The following is a 23,069-nucleotide window of genomic DNA, read 5'->3' as shown; positions in this document are numbered from 1 at the left end:
AGTATTATGCTGATGACTCAACTAGGGTGTGTATCTTAATGGAAAAGTTTGAAAACTTTGCTATGGGATTTAAATAATATGCTTTTTCCTCTACTGCTTCCCCCTCAAGGAGGGACTAACAAGGTAGCTCTTTTCCCTCCCTTGTATGGTCATAATAAAAGATTGCAAATTAATTCAAGGCATCACACAGATTGAATTCCATATTTGTCTTGGAGGGAAGTCCAGACATCTGTTGGGGTGACTGAATCTGAGCTTTGTGAGACTGGGTGCAACTTCCTTGTATTCAAAGGCAGGATCATCTTGTCAACAGCCAAATGCCTTACAAGATGTAAGTCACTTAGAAGAAATGAGCCCCTCAAATGTGGTTTGTTTTTAATGTTTCTCACTACCCTCTTTCACCCCTCCCCCTTTCCCCACCACACACAATGCATCTGAGAAATACTGCACCTGCTTGCTACTTGGCAGTAGAGTCAGGGAGGATTAATTGTAGACATTGTTTTCTCTGTGGGTTGGGGACACAAAGTTGCACTTTAACCTTTTCCCAAGTCTTAGATAAGAACATGGCGATTGAATGTGGACTGTAAAAGAAACATAAATATTGGGAAAACAAATGCACACATCAGACATCTGAAAAGCATTATTTTCTAAATTAGCTGCTTTTATGATTTGAGTTAAAAGGTGGCCTTGATGTTTCAAAAAAGAAACTTTATTGGCTTTTCTTTTTTTAGAACTTTGTGACCTTTATGCTATGTTGACAAAGCCATTTGGTGTTTGATTTTTTTTAAAACAGGGGTGGGGATTTTATACTTTGCTAATTCCCATGGGCTGGTTATGTTTTGTTTCATGGCTCAGGTCCAGTATCAGAGGTAGAGTGGTAGAGGCCCTGAACTAGGAGCGTAGTGCTGGCTCCATTTCTAAGTGTGTGATCATATTCTAGTCTTGTCAATTTTCTGAGCCTTGGGTTTTTAATACGCAGATAATAATCCCTGCCCACACACCTCACATGGTTTGGGAGAGGCAGTATTGCACAGCTGGGAAGAGTCCTGGGCGACTGAGTCTGACAGGCTTGTTTTGGTTGCGTGTCATTGGATAAAACCCACATTTTCTATTAGCTCCATTTTTTTTTTTGCACAATAAAATGGCAGTAGCTTTATGTACTACTAAGGATTAATGCAAAGATCTAGATCAAATGAGGTAATACATATATAAAGTGTTAAGCACATTACCTGGCACATGATTAATGTTTTGTTAATTATTATGAGTTATATACAAGGTGGTTTACAAAAGTAGCTATATGGAAAATAGTACAATAATTAATAAATAATAGAAGAATAAACTGCTTTGCCTACTCTGAACTGTGAACCTACTTTTGGCCCACCCTGTAGTTATTGTCAGTAACATTTGGGGTGGTATTAATATTTTATAAAGTTACGTGTATGGACCTGTCTATGGAATAGAACGACAGATTTCAAGGTTTTGATGTTTCGTGTCACAGGCTTACTGCTGAGAAAATCAAAATGTAAGGAATTTAAAAAATAGGGAGAATTTTTAAATTTCAAACTGAGAGAGACATCAGTGTGAGAGAGAAATAGAAGCATGGAGAGAGATTGATGTGAGAGAGAAACATCGAGAGACAGAGAGGCATTGATGTGAGAAAGAAACATTGATTGGTTGCCTCCTATACATGCCCTGACTGGGAATCAAACCTGCAGCCTTCTGTTACGGGGCGGCGCTCCAACTGACTGAGCCACCGGCTAATGGTTTTTAAGGGAAAACACATTGCTGTTGTTTTATAAAAATTGAGACAGAAGTCCATTTGGTTTGTGGTGCCTGGGACTGACTGAGCACTTCCTTTTTTTTTTTTTCTTTTTGAGCACTTCTAATCCTTCTCTTAGAAGTGCCCTTTGGGGCACAGATAAAAGGCACTATGTAATTTATTAGAAAAAAGTATCTTTTTTAATATACTACATGGGGGAAGCAGTCTCTTAGATAGTGAGAATTTAACTATCCACTTCATTGTTTTTACAAATAACAGTGAGGATTATTGCTGATACCATTTAAAAAGCTGAGGGGGAGGGACACATTTAAGGGAGAAATTACAGAGGGACATAAAATCACCTGATAAAGAATTTTTATCTTTCCTTACTTGTGATTTTTATCAAGTGAGCAGAGAATTAACCCCCTGCACCATGTGGCACTATTTCACTTGTTTACTAATTTATCACATTCAACACATAACCCACATTAATTAACCACCAACTATGTGCTGAGCACTGTGCTTGAAGCCATAACCCACCAATGATTAATAGATGCCAGCATTTCATGCTATAGTTTCTGTATTATCTTGATAAATGGGGGAAGAAATGTCATAGCAGAGTACCTAAAATCTGCATTTCTACAATATCTGCTTTTGTACTTTGAAGAAGAAACCGATCATCTTCATTGTACATTGACAAACATTTACTCATGTGATTCAGTGTACTTTCTTTCCCTGCTCCAAAACCCAACATGCTGCTTTATGAGCATCCCAGGAATCCCCACTACTGCTGCCTTCATTCAGGCCCTCATCACATCCTTCTAGATCATTTTAGCTCTCTCCTAACTGCTAGGTACACCTCCCTTCCCTTCCTCGTTTCTCTCCTCTGCCCTCCAAACCCCACCACCACCATCAAATCTAAATGCTTGTTCCAGTAATTCATCTAAAACATAAATTGGATCGTCTCATTTCCAGGCTTAGAATCTTTAAAATGCCTTCCTTCTCACTTTTCAAGATATCGTCCAAATTTCTTGGCATTACATTCATGGTCCTTCTCAATCCAGTCCCTACTTTCCTCTCCAGTCTCATCTCCTGATACTTTCTTTCACCATCTGCATGTGAGATCATTTGCAGTTCCCTGCTCTCTCACACTAGGAAAGTCTTTTGGTATTTTCAACTCCATTATTTCTGTCATCGTCCTTTAACATTATATTGCTTTCATATGTTTATACTTGTATCTTCCATGGTTAGACTGAACCTTGAAGGCAGAATTCTGCATCATTTAACTTTGTATTCTACCTACATATAACACGGCCTGGCAAATAGTACACATTCCCTAAATGTTTGTCAAATAAATAAATGAGGGATTCAAAACACTCCCATGTGACCATAGTGTATCATTAGTAACATTTGCAGTTCTTAACTGTATTATACAATAACTGTGTTTTATAATTCTAATAATCATGTTATAATTAAAAGGGAGCTTAGATATCATCCCATCCAACCCTTTCATTTTTTCAGATGCATACACTCAAAACCAAAGAGGCTGGTAACTAAGACCAGGGACACAGCTGACTAGTGGTGGCGTCAGGGGTAGCCCTGGCCTGGCTGTCCAACCCCCTCGTCATGGATAGGCCTAGCAGATCGAAATGGATGGGATTTTTAATGTGATGATGGTTAAATCGTTCGTTTTAGTTTGGGATTGAAATATCTTTATTATAGAAAAATTTAAATATACACGGAAGTGAATAGGAGAGTGTAATATATTCTCATGTACCATCATCAGCTTAAATAGCTATCAAAACGTGACCAGTCTTGTTTCATCTGTATTATTTTGTAGCACATCCTTGGTGTCCTGTTATCTCATCCAGAAATATTTTAGTGTGTGTGGGATATATTTTTGAGCTTTTAAAAGGGATCTCTCTGGTGTTCTGGGAAGCCCTTGTGCTGACCAGTGGTCTTCCGTCCAGCGCATGCTTCTCCCTCTACCCAGCTGCTCCCAGAACTGCCACTCCCGCTGAGCGCATCTCACGGAGTTTCCTTTGTGTGTATGCTCTGGAAGGAGTTGTGCTTTTTTGTTTAAACTTTGTTAGATGGAAGTGTAAGGAAAAAAAGATGGTTATGATATTAATAAGGAAAATAGCAGAAAGCGAGATACTCTATGTGTCAAGTTTTAAGTAGCTTTAAAAGAACTATCCACAAGAAACCTTTAAAATTCCTTGGACTCTTTGTCATTTTACTTTCTTAAGGTAGACTATAAAACTTACTGTTGCAGTTTGTATTATAAATTATAAACATACACAAAGTTACGGAGAAAAATATAAGGAATATTTATGTGTCTGCCACATAAATCTTAGTATTTTTGCAATACTTGCCTCAGATTTTATTTAAGTAGCAAAACATTATAGATAGAGTTCGAGATGCCTTTCTAGGCCCCCACTCTCCCTCCCCAGAAATAACCATTTTCCTGGATTTAGAACTTTTATTGTTCCCAGTGCATGTATAAACTTATGTTGAGCAGTGTCTCCTTGCCTTTTGTAAAGCAATTTTACCTCTTTCATTTGATCTTCACTTCTAAAAATGTATAGCCCACCAAATTATCCCAGTTTTGCTTAATAAAAGCTATAGGGCATCAAGTACTGTTTTATAGTCTATAGTATATCTTGTTACAAATAGAGTTCTCAGGCTTGTGTGTGAAAGCTATTCACACCCTGCTGGGGTTTTTTTTAGCTTAATTTAAAGTACTAATAATTACCTTTAAAGATACAAATAGCAAAATAGGACTGGCAGGAACCTCAGAGGTTAAATAGTCTTAACTTCAAGGTCAGTTTTCTGCTTGTCTTCAAAGAACATAGCCTCCCTAAGTAACACTGGTGTGACAGATTGGTAAAGAAGTCACTGAAATGTTGTAGTCTGTATTCTCTAATAATGCTTTAAAAATTAAACATGTGGAGTTTGCATATGATTTAAATTTTTAAAAAAGTTTTTATTGCATTTCCTCCCAGTATTCCCAACTATATTTAGCATTATTTTTGCTCCTTGGAAGGGGGATTCAGTGTTCATCCTGTTTATTCTGTAATGACAAAAAGATAGTTCTTTTTTTCCTTTTTTTCTTTAAAAAAAAAACAAATCCAGTGCTGTTAAAAATTTCTGACTCAGTTATTTTGGAGAGAACTATCTCTTTCCACAAATAGATGAGCCCACATACTAGGTCTTCTGAGTGAACTGGTAAATTTCCGTAATGTCGGGGAGCTGGGTGGAGTTTTTGTGTATGCAAGTCCAGTGGAATAGGGACTTTTCAGGCCAAGTGCAGGGGAAGTAGGATCAGGTTCAGGTATTGAATAGTCCCCCAAGCCACAAAGCATTTAGGGATTTCTCATTGGGGTAATCTACCACCTGAAGTAGCTGCTGCAAGATACGTGCTTACAGGATCTCTGACCTTTTATTAAGGCACTGTAAGTGTGCCTCAGTCTGGATTTATGAACCAAGTTGAGATCATCACTGTTTTTTCTTGACATGGGCTTCGCAATAGCTGTTATTAAATTTTGATTACTGCCAGGGATTCGGTTAAACTAGAGCTGAGCTACCCAACATATTTTCATTGAACGCTGCCGCCCACACTGATCTTTCCCTGTCCTGATGCCCTGCTTATGTCCGGAGGGCCCACCCAGGCTTATTTGTCACATGTACTAATTATTTCTGTGGGTTAGTCTTGCTTTTTCCCCACAACATTATAGAATTGTAGAGCGCTCATGTCATCTCTCTTATTATTTGGGTCTCTTCCTACTAATGTACTGTCCAGTGTATGACAGGTGCTAAAGATGCCAGTTATTTGATCAGCCTTACCTAGAATCAGTGGAACTATTAGCTTAGCTTAGCTAGTGTCTCCTTTCTATTTTTCTATCTTTGGTCAGACCAGAGCCCCAACTGTCTTGCAGATACCACTTGATAGGTTTACTAAATAGCTTTTTTTTTTTTCTTTAATCAATAATAGACACTATAAATTTGGATGCAGCCTTTTAAAAGGAACTTTAAAAAACCTTAACCTTGAATCTGAATACTTGTTCCTCAGGTAGTAAATACCTTGGCAGAGGAACCAAAATCAAAATGGTAATTTTAAGCCTGAGTCTGAGGCTGTGTTTGTTTAAGCCATGCTTTTTCTTCTTTTCAGAAAGATGATACCCAATTAAAATCCCAACATTATTTTTAGTTGAACTTTACAAGCAGATTCTGACATTCATATAAAAGAGAGTATAAGAATTTTTGGGGAAAAACAAAGGGAAAGAGGAGAAACTTGCCCAACCAGATTCCAAAATATATTTTACAGCTCTGAAGACAAAGTGGTTTCGACGTGAGGATAGATAGATGATACAGAAATGGACGGGTGGATCCCATGCTAAATCTATAGCACTTAATGGTGAGCAGTTTCTGTAATTAAAATCCTAAAACTTTTATGAAGCCTTTAGTCATAATATTTTGGTTTCTGGACGTTTGGAGCAAAATGTCATTCTTCAGTCTTCTGAAAAAAGCAGGTGGCAACCACTTATTTGATCTATAGATCCATAATCATGAGATAGGAAGCAGGTATTTAGTGTCAGATAGGGACAACCGTGTTAGAACTCACACATACCACAGAGCCCGGAATTCAGGCCTGGCTGTCAGGGTTCTGAGAGCCAGTTTCTCTGCAGGGTCAGTACCGTGTCCTAGAGATGCCACTGCACCCTGGACTCTCCGGCTAGATTGGGAGCTTGACGTGAGGGTTGAGTGTTCTAGCCTAAGCTCTTCCACCAGGTAACCAAGTGACTGTAGGCCTCCCTTCTAGAAAATGAAGGAGATGGACCAGATAATATACTTGCTGTTTTCAAGTTCTGTTAATTGTAATAGTCTTACCTGTTTGTGAACTACATTTGCAATCTTAGACTTACGGCGGATTCTAGAAAAATGCTGAACAGAATTGAACTTATAAACTGATTTATGGGAGCGTTTGCCAGTATACTCACTTGATTTACAGGATATCCTTGATTTCCACAAACTATACAATTTACTTTTCATTCCACTTTAGGGTTTTTTTTTCTCTTTTATACTTTTTAACAAATGAACCAGAGTTGTGTTCTAGACAGAAGTCAATAAAATGGTGTGGCCCTGTTTAATGCTTACATAACAAGTTGTTGAGGTATTAATTGCAAACGTCACTAACCTTGAAGTTTTTTTATATTCTGGGGTTTTAATGAGGTGGATACCTCCTGGATTTTCTCATCGTTGCAGAAGTCAAGTAGTCAGCGTGTTTAACAGAATATCTGAGTCTGATAAGTCACATGGTCTGTCTGCTTTTAGCTGGGAACAGATTTCGTTGGTCACTTGTGATGGTCAAAAAGTCTCTTGGGAGAGTGGACTCAAAATAACTAAAAGTAATTCATAGCTACTTATATCTTAAAATTGTAAGCTGAATGATACCATGTTTTAATTTTAGCCTAATCCAATTTTTGCCCTCAAAAGGACTGCTGCTTCTGGCCCTTAAGTTGTTAAATTAGTCTCATCTCTTTCAGCAAGTGGTTTTCATTTGAAAAAGAACCATATACAAAATAACACAGCAATTTTCAACTTAAAATTAAGAGATACAAAAGAAATTGGTACAGCCCTGGCTGTGTGGCTCAGTCCCGTACACAAAAGGGTTGCAGATTCGATTCCTGGTCAGGGCACCTACCTAGGTTGCGGGTTTGATCCCTTGTCGGGACACTTGTGGGATGAGACTGATGGATGTTTCCCTCTCTGATGTTTATGTTTCCCTCTGTCTCTCTCTTCTTCTTTCTTTAAAATCAATGAACATATCCTGAGGTGAGGATTAAAAAAAGAAATTGGCACAATGGAGGAATGCATGTAGGTCTCTCCTGAAGCTCTCAGGGATGAAGAAGCGTTGAATATTTTGAATGAATGGGAAGATTAAAATATGAGTTTATATTTTCACTTAAAGTCGTATCTTAGGAATTTATATTTTACATTCTCACTTAAACTCGTTTATTTTCAAGTTTTATTTTGTGTGTGAATGTCATTTTGTTTTGCTCCGTCTCTGTCTCTCTCATTTCTTTTAGAAGCTTACTCTGAAGAAAGTGAAAGAATTCAAAGATGACCACATTTTTGGTAATTGGGCTGCTTAGTGATTCATGTGTTCAGGCTGCTGCCCACAGCTTGCCCCTCCCCTTTCCTTTACCAGCCGGTCACACCACCTCTCACCACTCCTCGTTTTCCTGCCCTGTCCACTTATTGGTTGTTCTCTGGTCACACCAGACCTTTACTCTTTAGCACAAAATAGATATTTTTGGTTGTCCTGGTGTTTTGAATCAGGCATTATTTCCTTTAAAACAGACAAAGTAGGAGTGAAGGAAAGTGGGGATCATCTTTAAAGCTAGAGCATTTATTTTGCCTCTTTTTATGATTTTGGAGTAGTTTTCTTACCTTAAATAAGACTTGACGTTAACTGAGCTAATAATATTTGCGATGCCTGCTTTTTGCCTTTGATAAGGGCCTTTTGAGTCACCAGTAGAAAAGCTATTTGCGGAGGGATTGACAGTTTGAGGACTTGTAAAGATGCACAATTAAAAGCCACCAAAAAAACTCTCCCTAAAAAGAGGTGTAGGAGATGACTGAAAAAATTTTCAAGATTCCCATTAGTCTCATGGTTTGTCTTTAGTTTTATTCCATAACTTCAAACTCTTTGCTGTTCTTTATAATCCTCCACTAAATCAGAATTTGGTTCTTGGGGGGGGGGGGAATCCAAGCCCAGTGGTACCTAGGGGGAAAAAACCACCTCTCTGGGCTGAAAAGAGAAAGTTGATTCCCTTTTATTGCTGCCATGTGTACTCACATGCAATTGCTGTTAAATACTTTTTTCTTACTATACAAATGATTCTTTCTCTTATGGAAAACAGAAAAGTAAAAAATGATAAAGGACACAATCTAAATCATCCATAATTTCCCCCCTTTTTTCTTCATATAGTAGAGTTTATATTTTACATAAAGATAGAAATTTGTATCTTGTTTATTTGACATTTGTCAGGCTGTTAAATGTTTTAGGGGAAATTCTTCATTTTTATTTCTATGGCATTTCATGTTATTATCATTACACCAATCATTTTACCTGACTTTAAACATTTGTTTGCTATCTTAAACAGTGCTTTGATTTAATTTAAAAAAACTATAAATCTGGGCTGCGATTTTGATTAATTTTTCGGGGTAGATTCCTAAAGGTGGAGTTATTATGTCAAAAGACATAAAAATCTCTAAGGTTCTTGATACAATTGTGATAGTCACTGCTAGAAAGTATTACATCTCTACCAGTTAACAGAAGCACAGGGAGTGATATTATTAAGATGAAGACATAGGTCATTTCCAACTTCAGCCCCCCTCACAGACCACTTAGCCGCTATCTGTGGCAAGACACCATTCTGAAAATCCTAAAAACCCAGAGCTGAGGCTGAGGTACATTCCATCCCAGACCTCCTGCAACCCTGCTTAGTGTTAAGCAGCTCTTTTAAGTATAGTCTGTGAACCCACTTAACCAGTAAGCCTGGCAGTGACCCTGAGCAGCCTTGGAGTCTAGCCTATGGTACCACCCAGCTGTGGAACTAGCCCTCAGAGCCCAGCCCAGGGCCCTGCCTAATTGTTGAACACAGCTTGTGGCTTCATCCAGGCAGGGAGCCAGCCAGTGTCCCCACCCATTTGCAGAATATAGCCTGTAACTGATGTGATGTGGGAGCTTAGACAGCAACCCTGCCCATCTATGGAGCACAGTCTCTAGCTTACCAAAATGCAGGATGTAGCTGGAGGCCCCTCCCAACCAGAGAACCTAGGTAGTCTTAATAGCGGAGCATAGCCAATGGCCCACCTGATCACAAAGCCCAGCCTGAGGCCCTGCCCATTTTCAGGACACAGCCTGTGGCCCTGTTTGATTGCATAGCATAGCCAGAGGCCCCATCTGACCTCAAAGCCCTGCCTGTGACCCTACCCCAATATGGAATCCAGCTAGCAGCACGATTTGGTCAGGAATCACAGTCTAGAATCCCACCCAACCAGGAGCAATTACACAGATCAGGCTATAGCTATGTCCAATCACGAGGTTGAGCCAGTGGCACCATCCTGACTGGGAACACGTCCAGCAGTGCCAGCCAATTAGGGAGCCCTCCCAGTGGCTTTGTGTGAATGTGTAGCTCAGCCAGCAGGCTCACCCAACCACCGAGTCCAGTCAGCAGCAACCCCCCCTGACTTTAGAGCATGGACTGGGCCTCACCCAGGTAGAGACCCCAAAAGAAAGCCCTGCTTGCCCACAGGCACCACTAGTACCCCAAACTGAACTTACTGGTGAAGGTGTTTCTCTGCCAAAGTGAACCTGTAAAGTCTGGAGTAGGAGGCCTCTTACCTGATGTGTAGGCACCAGCACAGGAATCAGAGAACACAAAGAATCAGGTAAACATGACATCAATAAAGGAAGCTAATAAAGCTCCGATAACTAACCCTAAAGAAATGGAGATCTATAAGCTATCTGAGAAAGAGTTTAAAATAATCCTCTTAAAGAAATTCAGTGAACTTCAAAAACACACAGCCAACTCCATAACGAAAACAATGCATAAACAAAATGAAAAGTTCAACAAAGAAATAGAAACTATTAAAAAAAAAAAAAACCAGAAATCTTGACATGAAGAATAGAACTAAACTGAAGAATCCATTTGAGAGCTTCAACAGACTTGACCAAGCTGAAAAAAGAATGAATGAACTATAAGATAGGTCATTTGAAATTATCCAGTCAGAGTAGCAAAAAGAAAAAAAGAATGAAAAAAAGTGGAGACTGCCTACAGACTTGTGGGACACAATCAAGAGACACACATATGCATTATGGGAATCCCAGAAGGAGAAGAGAAAGAAAAGGGGAAAGAAAGTCTATTTAAAAGCAGTTATGGCTGGAAACTCCCCAAACTTGGGGAGAGAAATGGACAGCCAGATTAAAGCCAGATTAAAGAGTACCAACAGACTTCAAATAGGTTGAATCTAAAAAGGCCAATACTTACATGTGGAACCTTAAAAGCAGAGACAGAGCAGATTAGTGGTTGTCATGGGTGGATGGGTGGGTAGGAAGGGGTAACGGTGGTCGAAGTGTATAAACTTTCAGTTATAAGTCCTGGGGGTGTAACGTACAGCATGGTGACACTGTTAACAGTACTGTACTATGCATTTGAAATTTGCTGAGATAGTAGATCTTAAAAGTTACCACTAAATACAAAACATTGTAACTATATGAGGTGACGGATGTATTAACTAACCATACTGGGGCACATTGTACAATATGTACACATGTCAAATCATTACTTTGTGTACCGTAAAGTTACACAATTTTATATGTCAATTATATCTCAGTAAAGCTGGCGGGGAAAAACATGTACAAGTACAGATGGTGTATAAGAAAGGAACCTTTTATAGACTGGACCCTGAGGGTTTTCCCTTAAATAGTGACTACTTTTATATAGGGAACATAATGCATTACTTGAAAGTTCCCATGTCTTTGATTTACTGGTAAAATAGAACATTTTTCACGTTCGTTAGCTACTTTTATTTATATATTGTCTCAATATTATTTATCTTCTTCTTATTAGGATCTTTGTTGTCCTTTTGCAAATAATATTAAAATAGTTGCATTATGAGCTTTATATATATTTTAAGAAATATTTATTATTTTTAATATATACCTTTAATATATACTTGTAATATACACTGTTATTTTGCACTTTCCCCCCAAATTATGATCTTTTAATCTTGTTTGATATACATTTATGTGTATTCCGAATTTTTAATAATGATACCTAGCACTATTTTCATTGTGATTTCTATTTAACACAGTCCATCCCCTTTCAAAGATTAGATATTTATCTATATTTTCTTGTAATTTTTTTGAAGTTTAATTTTTTTACATTTATTGCCTTACTCCTTCCCTTCTTTCCTTTTTTATTTTTATTTAGTTTTTATGTTCACCCTTTTGACCCATTTGAAATTTATTTTAGCCTTTGGACTGAAAAGGATATCTGACCTTGTTTTTCAAATAGATAACCAGTTATTCCAACACCATTAAATAATTCTCTTCTTTTCATAATCTGTGATTATATTACCTGGTAAAATTTTTTTTTAAATCAGTGTTATTCTTAGGTATTTTATAAATGTTCTCCATTTCTTCCTCTTTGCTATTTTTTGTGAACAGGATTATTTTCTCATTTTTACATGTGTATCTTTAAAATTAATGTTTTAAAGGATAAATTTAAAACTTTGTTGAACTCTTTTTCTAATCTTTTAAAAATAGTTTTCTTTTATTAAAACAATTTTATTTATTTATTTTTAGAGAAAAGGGAAGAAAGAGAGAAACATCAGTGTGTGGTTGCCTCTCGTGGGCCCCCCTACTGGGGACCTGGCCCGCAACCCAGGCATGTGCCCTGACTGGGAATCGAACTGGCGACCCTTCGGTTTGCAGGCTGGCACTCAATCCACTGAGCCACACCAGCCAAGGCAAGTTGAATTCTTTATTTAAAAAAATAATTTTGTTGCCCTGGCTGAGTGGCTTGATTGGAGGGTTGTTCCATACACCAAAAGGTTGTGGGCTCAATTCCTGGTCAGGGCACATCCCGAGACTGTAGGTTTGATCCCCTGTCAGGGTGCATACTGGAGGCAATCAATTGATGTTTCTCTCTCACTTCGATGTTTTTCTCTCTCCCTTCCTCTCTTTCTAAAATTCATAAACATATCCTCAGGCGAGGAATAAAAACAATTATGTTCGCTGACCTATATTCTTCATAACAAAAATCGAAAATACAGAGGAAAACATGATTTTGGGCTGTGGGAAGTAGATGGAAGCATGGCTCAGCTGACAAGGTAAAGGGAAGGGTAGTTCCTTTCTGGTTGCATTAGCTGTCTTTGTTAATTTCCTAGGTCCAGACCCCCAATTCGGAGTCATAGGTTAAATCTGATAGACCAGAATCCTCTAGATCATTTTCTCTCTCCCTCTCTGTTTCTCCCATGCTCTGTTCTTTCCAAGAATTTCCCTAGCCTACTAAAGTCATGCCCATAAACTCTATAAATTTCCAAATATGTAGATTCTATCTATGAACAAAGATATACCAATTTATGTATATTTATAGTCTATTTTTGTTTTCCATATTATTTTTATTTTATTTTACCTCTGAATAATTTTTCGTTTCCTAGTAGCTTTGAAATCCTTTGGTTTCCCCCTCACCCCCATTCTCCCTTCCCTCCCTGCGTCCTCCACCTCCTCCCTGCAAATTATGATATTTTTCTCTCTTTAAGCCTAATCCAGGTGAGTGTGTTCCTGTGTGTGCTTGTATATACACCAATTATTATAAATAGTTTTAATTATTTTAGGGACACCTCAACTATCTAAAAGTTGATATTGTTTTTCCATTGTAGTGCTCAATTATAAGTATTTGAAGTTGTTTGGCCTTAAAGCTGAGGAAGTTAATTTTTTTAAGTTAACTATAACTTGATAGATTCAGTTAATTGTCTTGCAGAGAAAATCTAATGCATTACTACATAGGGATATAGCAATAGAGAAATTCAATTATATACATATTATAAGAAGACATGGCATCTTTCTGATTATTTTCTAGAAAAGTGAGATTCTGCCTTTCCTAAACATTAAGATCTATAAACTGGCTAGTTTTTAGGAAAAAATGCTACTTTATTTGGCAAATTTATCTCTTAGTTTATATTTGGTCCATAAACACTTTTCCTTCCCTTTGCAAGTTAAAAAAAAAAGTTCAGAGGAATTTTGAGTAATTATTTGGATCAACATACTACCATTAACAGCAATACTGTATAGCCAGATAAGCATTTGGAAATTAGTCATTGAAGATATTTTTGTCAACAGGGGAAAAAACTGTCTCTTTCTAAAAACAATTATGAAAATAAAAATTATAACATTAACTTCAGCACCATTGTGCCATCTCCACCAGACTTACGATTCACCAAAAAAAGGGAGAAAAGAAAAAAAAGCAAGTATCTATGAATTCACTCCTTTAGGCTAGTGAATAGGGCACACACCAAATGTAGAGGGTCACATTAAATAATTAAAAACAAAACAAAAGCTCTTGACCCTAAATGTAGTAATCACATTATAAATTAATGGCCTCGTAAGAATTACTGCATCTTGTGAGAGAAGTAATTAGTTCTTCCCTGGGATACTTTTTTCTTCCCTAGTTATAATCCCGAATCACTACTAACTTCTAGTACACTTCTATGAAGACGTCTTTTTTTACTTCAAGTCTTTTTAAGAAACTGATATATGCTTTCTGATATGTTTCTCTCTTCTCTACATTAAAAATATAATTTGCCAAATCAAGTAGGTTTTAAGTCTAGGAAAAATAGGGAATATGCACTAGAGACTAAATTTACAAACTAATTTAGGAGAGCAACCCAAGGCAAAAGTTATCAGAAAGATTAGGCAGGGAAGGGAAGAAAATTAATCACTTTTGCACATTTACAATGAGTTCAAAGATGTTTTAAAATACTTCCTTAGTTTATTGATTTATTGAACACTTACGTGACATTTCTCTGTGCCAGGCAGTTTTAAGTCCTTTACAAGTATTAACTTCCCTAAGTCTTAAAAGTCTTGTATTAACCTAATCAGCATGTACACAAGTTGGACATTGTTGCCTTTATTTTGATAACTGGCAACTGAAGCACAGAAAGTTTAAGTAATTTGCTTAAAGTCACACAGCTTGTGAGTGTCTGGGCCAAAATTCAGGTCCAGGCAACCTGGCCCTTCATCACTGTGCTCTGCCACCACCAATGGAGGAGCATCACACCAACGCTCTAAGGTTGGCATGTGTTCTCTCCATTTCAGTGATGTGGATGCCCACCCTGGTTAGATAACTCAGACGGGATCAGCCTTGAAGGAATTATCTTTAGTCAGCTCTCCCAATACTAGCTATCCTTACTAATAAATGAGAGGACCACGTACCCAGGCATCCAAATCTGAAATCCCAGAGATAATTACAGATGTTACACTTTCCAGCCGAGCCCTGTGCCCTTCTTTTAATCTCTTCTGCTACTATCTTTTAAAGAATTAGAATCTCAAGTGCTTACAGGAGGCAGGTAATAAAGCTTACAGGTAATACAATGGGCGAAGGAAGCTGGGCACAAGGGAGTGAAAAGTTGTTGAACTCTGGTGGAATACGGTATCATTGTTGGTGGAAGTCAGGCTCTTCCGCAGGACTGTGAGGAAAGCATTCCAAGGATCACAGAGCATTTCAAGGACCCACGTGAAGGAGGTTTGTGGTATGGCAGGACGGTTTATCGGGTGGAAACAGAAGCTGTCCCCTGGGTTTCCAGTGTCCCATCTCTGTCTCTCCTGCCGTGGAAAAAGTTCAACCTTGTCTTCAGTAAGGCCAGAACAAAAGCTGGGGTCCATAGTTTCTGCTTTGTCTTAAAACAGTCCTTTTGGAGCGGGCGCCATCTGCTGCAGGCCCTGGTAGCTGCGAAACCCACATGGTTGCTAGAAAAGAGCCTGCGAACGCATGTGGAGAGCGCATTACCAGGTGGCGTTGCAGGGGGTGGGGAGCAGAAAAACCTCTTTGTTTCCCTGGGATTATTAGCTTGGGCTTTGGATGGATCAGATGGCTTTTCAAAAGGACCAATCAACTTCCAAAGTTTTGGAGGGTTTTTTGATGGGTGTACCCCTTAGCTAGACTGGCAAACCTCTATGGTCTAGCACCTCCTGCCCTGTCTCCCAGCAATCCGATCCTGGAGGGTGGAAGGGAGGAGTGTTAATCCTCTTGGCAGAGAAATGCTCTGATCCTCTGGGGTGTGAAGCTGCAGCTTCCTGGTGAAGCAAGCAGGCTCATGCCGCCCAGTCTATTAAGCTCAGTGTCTATTTGCCTTTGCTTTTTTAAAAATTAATAACTAGCTACCTACCTACAGTAACAGTATTGCTAGGAGGCTGCCGCTTCTCTATTCCAGCAGTCTATTTCCAGGCAGGAATGCGGGCTTACATTTGACAGGTCTGATTATTTATGAGGAACCTGAAATCTGGATTTTTATGTGAAATCTTCCAGTTTTTAAATCACGGTGCAAGCCAACATAAAGATGGCTATAGGCCACCAGTGCGTGACCCCTGATTACTCATTATTGAGTCCCGCTAACTTCATTTATGTTCCTCTGGTCTAGTCTACTGCCAGCCTTTTTGCCATTCGCTTTATACTAGCATAATCTACCCAAAGTGGCATTCTGATAGGACGTGAGGGGTGGTTATGAGGATTAAATGCATCAACACATGTAACATACTTAGAAGACATTTTGGTACTTAGGTAAGCACTCAGTAAATACTTTTTATTGGCAGTTCTTCACTTAATGAAAAGCCTTGACTGACTCCCACCTACTGCTCAGGATAATTTTTTAACATGGCAAAAGAAAGGTATTTTATCATAAAGAGATATTTTATTCCGATCTGTCCTTCCACCTTCATCTTTGCTGTTCTACTAACTGCACTCAAGCTGCTCTCTCCACTCGTGTCGGTCTGCGTCATTCTCTTACCCCCTCCCGCCTCTGTCCCGTCCACCTGACTTGTGAACTCTCATCTCCCCTACACACCTCAAGATTCAGTTCAAGCATCTCCTCATCTATTAAACCTTTGACTACACTTCCCCTTGAGGAGTTAATTTCTCCCTTCTTTGTGTTCCCATGAGATTGTGAACCTCCTTAAGGGCAAGGACTATATTTTATCAGTCTTCACAGTCTCAGTACTTCATACAGTGTTAGTATGTAGTGTATATCTACAATAAATGTTGGTTGAAAATAATACAACTAGTAAAAGTTAGGGCTGAGACTTGAACCTTCACCTCACTGAATTTCTTCTTCTTTGGATTATACCTCAGAGGTATAACCCTGGCTGTTCTGTCATTATGATACAGCGTAGGATACAGTATCAAACCTAAGGACCTGTTATAGTCCAGGGCATAATGATTACATCTCATGATGAATTTAGGAAAATTTTTATGATCCAAGGTAATACACTAGCCTTAAAGATACTCCTTCTTCTGAAATGCAGTATGTGAAAACTAAGGTGAAACCACCAGTTAAATAGTGTGTTTTACTCATCAGGTAAAGCAGTTCTTTAAAAGTTTGATGGTAAATGGCTGGAGACACCGCATCTATTTATAAGTGGTCTGAGTGCCAAATTTGTTATCTCCCTTTTCCAGGCTTGATAAATGAAAGAATGTTGGACTTAACTATTGGTAGTGTCTCCATTAATGAATAGGGGAGTCTGGAGAAAACATGTGAACAGGAAATTCAAGGGCACCTACTGTTGTTTTTATCAGTCCAGGAATTCTAGACTTGCAAATTGTATCCTGTTCTTTTTCTGGCTAAAGAAAGGGCTCTAATAAAAGACAGAGAACAGTATTAAATCCATTAGAGGAAAACATTTGCAGTGTAATAAGTGCCAGTCATCTAGATCATTCTTTGTAATAATTTGGTTACTGCTATTCTTAGTTTTGTTTAATTTGAATTTTTAAAGCCTATTTGTGTCTGGTTAGAAGGAAATACATTTTCTTAATTTTAAATCTAATTTTTAAGAGAGACTACTTAGTCAAGACTAAGGGTAGAATTTTTGGCCTTTTCTGCAATTGTATCACTCAAGTACAATTTGTTTTTGAAGGTTAATATAACACTAAATGATTCTGTAGTTTATAATCCAAGGGAAATTATTATATGTGAAACACATATTATTAAAAGTCTATTGAATTTAAGTTCAGTTACCATCATTTATTTATAGAATGCCCACTGTGTGTTCAGTACTTTGTGTCTCGTAGTTCAGATGCTATAATACTTTCATACAAAGATGTATAGACATAGGGTTTTCTCTGATTTGGTTTTTAAACAAGGCACACACACTTACATGTATGTGTAATTAGAATGGAAAGAATATAGTGATCATGATTGAACTATAAAGTGTCTGGAAGTTCTTCTTTGCTGATATCCACTTCTGGGTTTGAGAGTTGAACGCATTACATGGTACTCTTATGATGGGAGAAACTTGATCTTCTGTTTATCCCTCTTTTATAAAGACCTCAGGTTCACAAATTCTTATCTAAAACCACTTCATATTTATTTCCGATTTGTTAATGCAAACAAATCCTCGATGTTTGGAATTGTTTTGAATTCACTAACATTTTATGTTTCATAAAATTTCACCAAAGTTTTGCTCAGTAGTATGTCTGTCCTCCTGTAGCTCCCCAATGTTGTTTCCTTCTGGGAAAGCCCAGTCAGCAGCAGAGCTTAAAACTGGTCATCTGCAGATGCTTTAAAGTGGGCAGAATTGCCCTGGGCTAGACAGCAGTTAGCCTGTTTCCCCTCCCTCCCTCTCTCCCTCCCTCCCTCCCTCCCTCCCTTCCTTCCTTCCTTCCTTCCCTCCATATTTTACCTTATCCTGATGCCATTAAACCTTTACATTGACTAACAGTTAGTTCTCTTTGTTCTGATGCCAGGCTCCCCAAGCAATCTGATCCTCATGGCTTCACATCTAGCTTGCCTACAAGGATAGAATGCATTTGCAAGAAGGTGCAGGGATCTCTTCCTTGTTACTCAATTTCTTGTTGGGTAAATCAGTGAATTGCCATCGTGTCTTGTTTATCAGTCTCTTGTGAACTCCCTTAGAATAAAGCATTTGATCGCCCCGGGCCAGCTGCAGGCCAGGCCTTGCCCCTTGGCAGACTGAGCCGGGCAGCCTGTTGTAAGGGGCCCCTTGGCAGCCAGTCAGCTGCCTTCCACAGCCACACCCTGAATTCATTATACAGCTTTCTTTTTGACTTCTGAAGTATTTACTTATATGTTATTTCTTCATGCTTTTTTCCTAGAGGCATTATAAAGTATTTTGTTTGTTTTTTTCACCACAAACTTTTTGAAAGGAAAATACAGACCTTGGACAACTAGAGTTGGGTCTTGACTTTTTTTCTTCCTAAGAACTGGCAGATCAGTTTGAACATTCCCTGTCAGCTAGAGATCTGGATAATTTAGAAAGGACTCTTAAGCCCCTAGCTATTTGTTAAAGCTTTTTTGCTCCCCTCCAAATGTTTGTTAAAAAGTACAGACACTTTTTAATTAGAGTTTGAAGAGAATTGTCTATGAACTCAAATTTTTTATGTCCTAAGGAAGGCTCCCTACAATACTACTGCAAATTGTATACCTTACCACCTTTTTGAGGATTTAAGATACATATTAACATATTAAAGATTCTGGGAAATCTTGCAATAAGAAATGTTTAATTTCATATATTTTAGACTTCCTCAAATGATTTGAATTCCTCCACTTATAGTCCATTTTCCTCAGCCTTCTACCCTGTACCCCCGATCCCCAAATCCCAGTTAACAAACATGATTTGGGATGTCTGCTAAACACCACCCCTGTTCTCTTTTCCTTCTTTGATTTTTCCATATCTGATCCTGAAACATAGAACATTAACCCGGCGATTCTGATATTTCCAAAAATGGTTTGCTAGCACTGCTTTAGCATTCCAAGAACAACAGCTTAATGCTTAAAAATCATTTGGCCATGATAATTCTTGAGTTTATTTTTATTATTTATGGTTTTAAAAAAATAATGCTCATTATTATTATTGTTATAGCATTTAGCATGTTTAAAAAATTTAACTGTCTAAAATAATATCATACATTTGTATAAGCCATTGTAGCTTTGCTGTGTACTGTCTCATATGGCCTGAGACTATACCTGAGAACTAGCAGAGCAAATATAATGCTTATCTGGGGAAAAGTGACAAATTCATAATGTTCTGGTGATTTGAATAAGGCCATATGATTAATTAGCGGCAGGATCTGGATTAGATCTCTACATTTTTGACTCTTAGGTTCAGTAATTTCTTTTTCCATAGCTGCTTATTAACCAGTGTTCATTACTGTTAGCCAATTCTTTCAACCCTTCCCCACTCCACATTTGATAGGTTGAGCCATTCATTCATTAATGCCTACTTATACGTCAGATACAGTGCTATTGTAGTAAATAGTCAAGAATGAGGCAGGAAAAGTTCTTACCCAGAGGTTCTCCTAGTTTAGTGGGATAGAGAAATGGAGTGATAAGCACCAGTACCTGAAATCTGTTGGTACAAATGCTAGAGAACACACATGAAAGCATGCCAAATGTGATGTTTCTCCTGGTACGGAATGTTAGAGAAGTCTTCACAGTAAGACTGTGCCTTAAAGAATCAGCAGGATTCCTGTGAAGAGAGTCAGGACATAACTGATTTAGGGACTGGTCATGTGAGGGCTTGGAGGCATGAAAGCCAAGTATGTTGGGAGAAGAGTGAGTGGTGAGGAAGGGCGGCAGATGAGGCTAGAACTGCAAGTTGGAGGTAGGGTTTGGAGTCCTGACTCCACAGCTCACTAGCTATGACTTTGCTAAGCTTCAGTTCCTTACGGTACAGGGCCATTGTGAACATGAAACGCAGTCATGCATAGGAAGCGCCACTATCTCAAATCCTCAGGAGAAAAAAGGGAAATTCAGTGAATAAAAAATGGCATAAAATTCTTGATCTATACTAGCATTCGGTGTATGTGAGTTGTCTTTATCATACTAAACTAATCTGAATTGCTGTAGGCAAATGAGGAGATGTGAGTGATTTTAAATATGTGATCAGCTTCTTGTGATAAAAAGATTTAGAGTAGTCAGCAGAGGAACAAGTTTATGATGTTAAAATGATAGTGTTTTAGACATAAGGATTTGAGGCTCCTCCAATACATTGAGGTATAAACCCAGTAAGATGACAGTGGAACTGGAAATTGTTTACTTTCAATCTCTGCTTGACATTGAAGTACAGGAAAGCCTTTTTGGTTCATTCCGTTATCCCTGGATTCTAGTCCAGTTCAGATCTATATACAGGGGTCGATATTTTTATCTAACTAAGGAGAGGTGAGTGTTGGGGAGTAGGTGGCAGGTTTTGGGGGGTACTTTTCAGCTAGGAGTGCAATGTTGAATGCTCACTCTTGGCAATCTGAATCTTCTCTAAATCGGTCTGCTATAATCCCCATCCAGATAAGCAGAAGTCTTTTTAACATATGGAATCATTCTAGGTTTTTTGTTGTTGTTGTTGTTGTTGTTGTTGTTTTGTCCAGATATACACTGTGGTAGGCAAATTTCTTAGGGTCACTGCCCACCAAAGCAGCCACTAGAGTTTAATCTCTCCCCCTGTAAAGTAGTCTTTTTGTTACATTCCTTATCTTGCTAATTGTCCAGATTATCTTCAAACCAGTACTTTGTTTGGCTGTTCCAGTGGTTTCTCACAGTTGGCACTTGAACAGCTATAAGTAGAAATACACAAAACTTCCCTGTTGTCCCCTGATTAGATTCACACACTAGTGTTTCCTGCCTGGTTTCTACAGGCATTTGAGTGTCATTTGAAAATGAAATGGACTTCATAGTTTGGAGAAGTGTATTAGACCTTATTATAGTACTATCTGAAATGATGGAATTCAAAATGAAAGAGGGCAGCCATGGACTCCATCCAAAGGGGCTTTTTTCTAAAAGTATTTTCCTGTGAAACATATACCCATAAGAATTGCTTTAGACTGATATTTGTGTGCTTATTGATGCAACATTTCATGTTTCATAAAATTTATATAGCAGAAGCTATTTACTGTTTATCTAAACTACATTAACTCTTAGAAGACTTGCATTTATTGGGGACATACGTATTAGCAAAATATTGTGGATTTCATTTAGTAATCAGTAAAACAGCAACAAAATAGATAAACTTTCTTGTTTTTAATGCTTGTTGAATACAGCCTTTTGTATGTAAATGTTTTTATATTGAGTGTGGACCCACACTGGTGCTTCCTTACCATTCATTATTCACCCCTCATTTTGCCAGCTCAAAACTAATTTCTATTGCTTTGGGAATAGTGTGTCTTTCTTTCTTTACTAGTATTGCATTATTGTGTTATTTATAATGAGAAAGATTTGGATTATCTTAACTGTTAGGATAGAATTTTTCTCAGTAGAAATCAAACCATTTCTAGAGTTTGTTATAAAGGAAAAAAAGTTCTTTTTTCTTAGTGAATAATTTGTGTTTATGTGTCATTTCAGTTTCTGTTGCTATGGCAATGACGGCAGGGACTACAACCACCTTCCCTATGAGCAACCATACCCGGGAGAGGGTGACTGTGGCCAAGCTCACGCTGGAGAATTTTTACAGCAACTTAATTTTACAGCATGAAGAGAGAGAAACCAGGTATAGTAACAGCCGGTCAAAATATTCTGTTTAATTAAATAAGCTGTTAATGCTGCAAGTGGAAGCATGTTGCTCATTGATAATATAAATATTGTAGACCCCTGTGCTCTTTTTCTTATACTGACAACGGACCTAGTTCTTTGTTTAATTTTTGAAGAATAGGTTCTTGTCCTGTGCACCCATATACTTGTTTCAAATGTCAGTTGATGTTTTAAACAAAATGTTTCCAACCATGAAATTATGATAGCGCTTTTTACTTGCTTTTAGAGAGATGTTATGAATAATCGAATGCTATAATCCAAAAGCATCTATGGTGTTGTGTATAAATAAGTAGGAATGGGAGAATTAAAAATGAAAGACATGCTGTTTTGCCGTTAGGAAAATATAGTAAGGGAGATAATGCACATATATACTACATCAAAGAGTGAAAAGTGTCACTAAGAGAAACCAAAGACGAGCGATTCCTTTTGTCTAAGGCAGCTGGGGGCAGGGGAGCTTCATAAATGGTGGCGTTTAAACAAGGCTCTAAAGAAAATGTCCTATTTAGACATACATCAAAGGGAGAAGAAAAAAGTTAAAGAGCAGGAAGAAGGATATTAAAGACAGAAGAAATCACCTTCAGTGTTAGGTCAGACACTGTTGAATTTAGCTCAAGCTGGATGTCAGCATTTCCTGGGAGCCTTGGATGCTTTGTTAGTGTAGCTATTCTCAGGGGCATAGAGGGCCTGCATGATTTTTGAACAGAAGAATCAGATGATTGCAAGTGTTTCTCTAGAAGAGTTCTTTAATTGTGATGCATAGAATGGACTATGGGCGGAGGGATTAGAAACAGGAAAGGCTAGTGATGCAGTCCAGGCAAATATTTGGAAAGGAGACTTGAGGTAGGATTGTGACAGCAACAATAGAAAAGAATTGACGGGTGAGGAAGATTGAAAAAAAAACATGGAAACTAGCCAAATACGAAACGTGAGAGGAACAAGTCAATACTGGCTCTAAAGTGTCAGGCCTGGGCAAACAGAGTGGTGCAAC

The 23,069-nt window shown here is 38.2% G+C and overlaps 1 protein-coding gene across 2 annotated transcripts in view; it reads left to right on the top strand.

Moving 5' to 3' along the window:
• Positions 1-23,069, top strand: part of STK38L (serine/threonine kinase 38 like) — a 67,963-nt gene that overhangs the window by 21,089 nt on the left and 23,805 nt on the right. Inside the window, exons 1-2 of one of the 2 annotated variants that reach the window (XM_054591308.1) lie at positions 12,552-12,661; positions 21,896-22,040. In XM_054591308.1, the coding sequence (XP_054447283.1) occupies positions 21,907-22,040 (134 nt within the window). In that variant the 5' untranslated portion in view covers positions 12,552-12,661; positions 21,896-21,906. Of the gene's footprint in view, positions 1-12,551; positions 12,662-21,895; positions 22,041-23,069 lie in introns of those variants that run through there. The other variant, XM_054591306.1, reaches the window with a different exon arrangement.

The sequence above is a fragment of the Pteronotus mesoamericanus genome, unplaced genomic scaffold (assembly GCF_021234165.1).
Source record: "Pteronotus mesoamericanus isolate MK-2021 breed Mesoamerican mustached bat unplaced genomic scaffold, CSHL_Meso_final scaffold_21, whole genome shotgun sequence".
Taxonomy (NCBI): domain Eukaryota; kingdom Metazoa; phylum Chordata; class Mammalia; order Chiroptera; family Mormoopidae; genus Pteronotus; species Pteronotus mesoamericanus.
The sequence above is the reverse complement of the archived record's forward strand: the minus strand, read 5'-3'. Positions and strand labels throughout refer to the sequence as shown.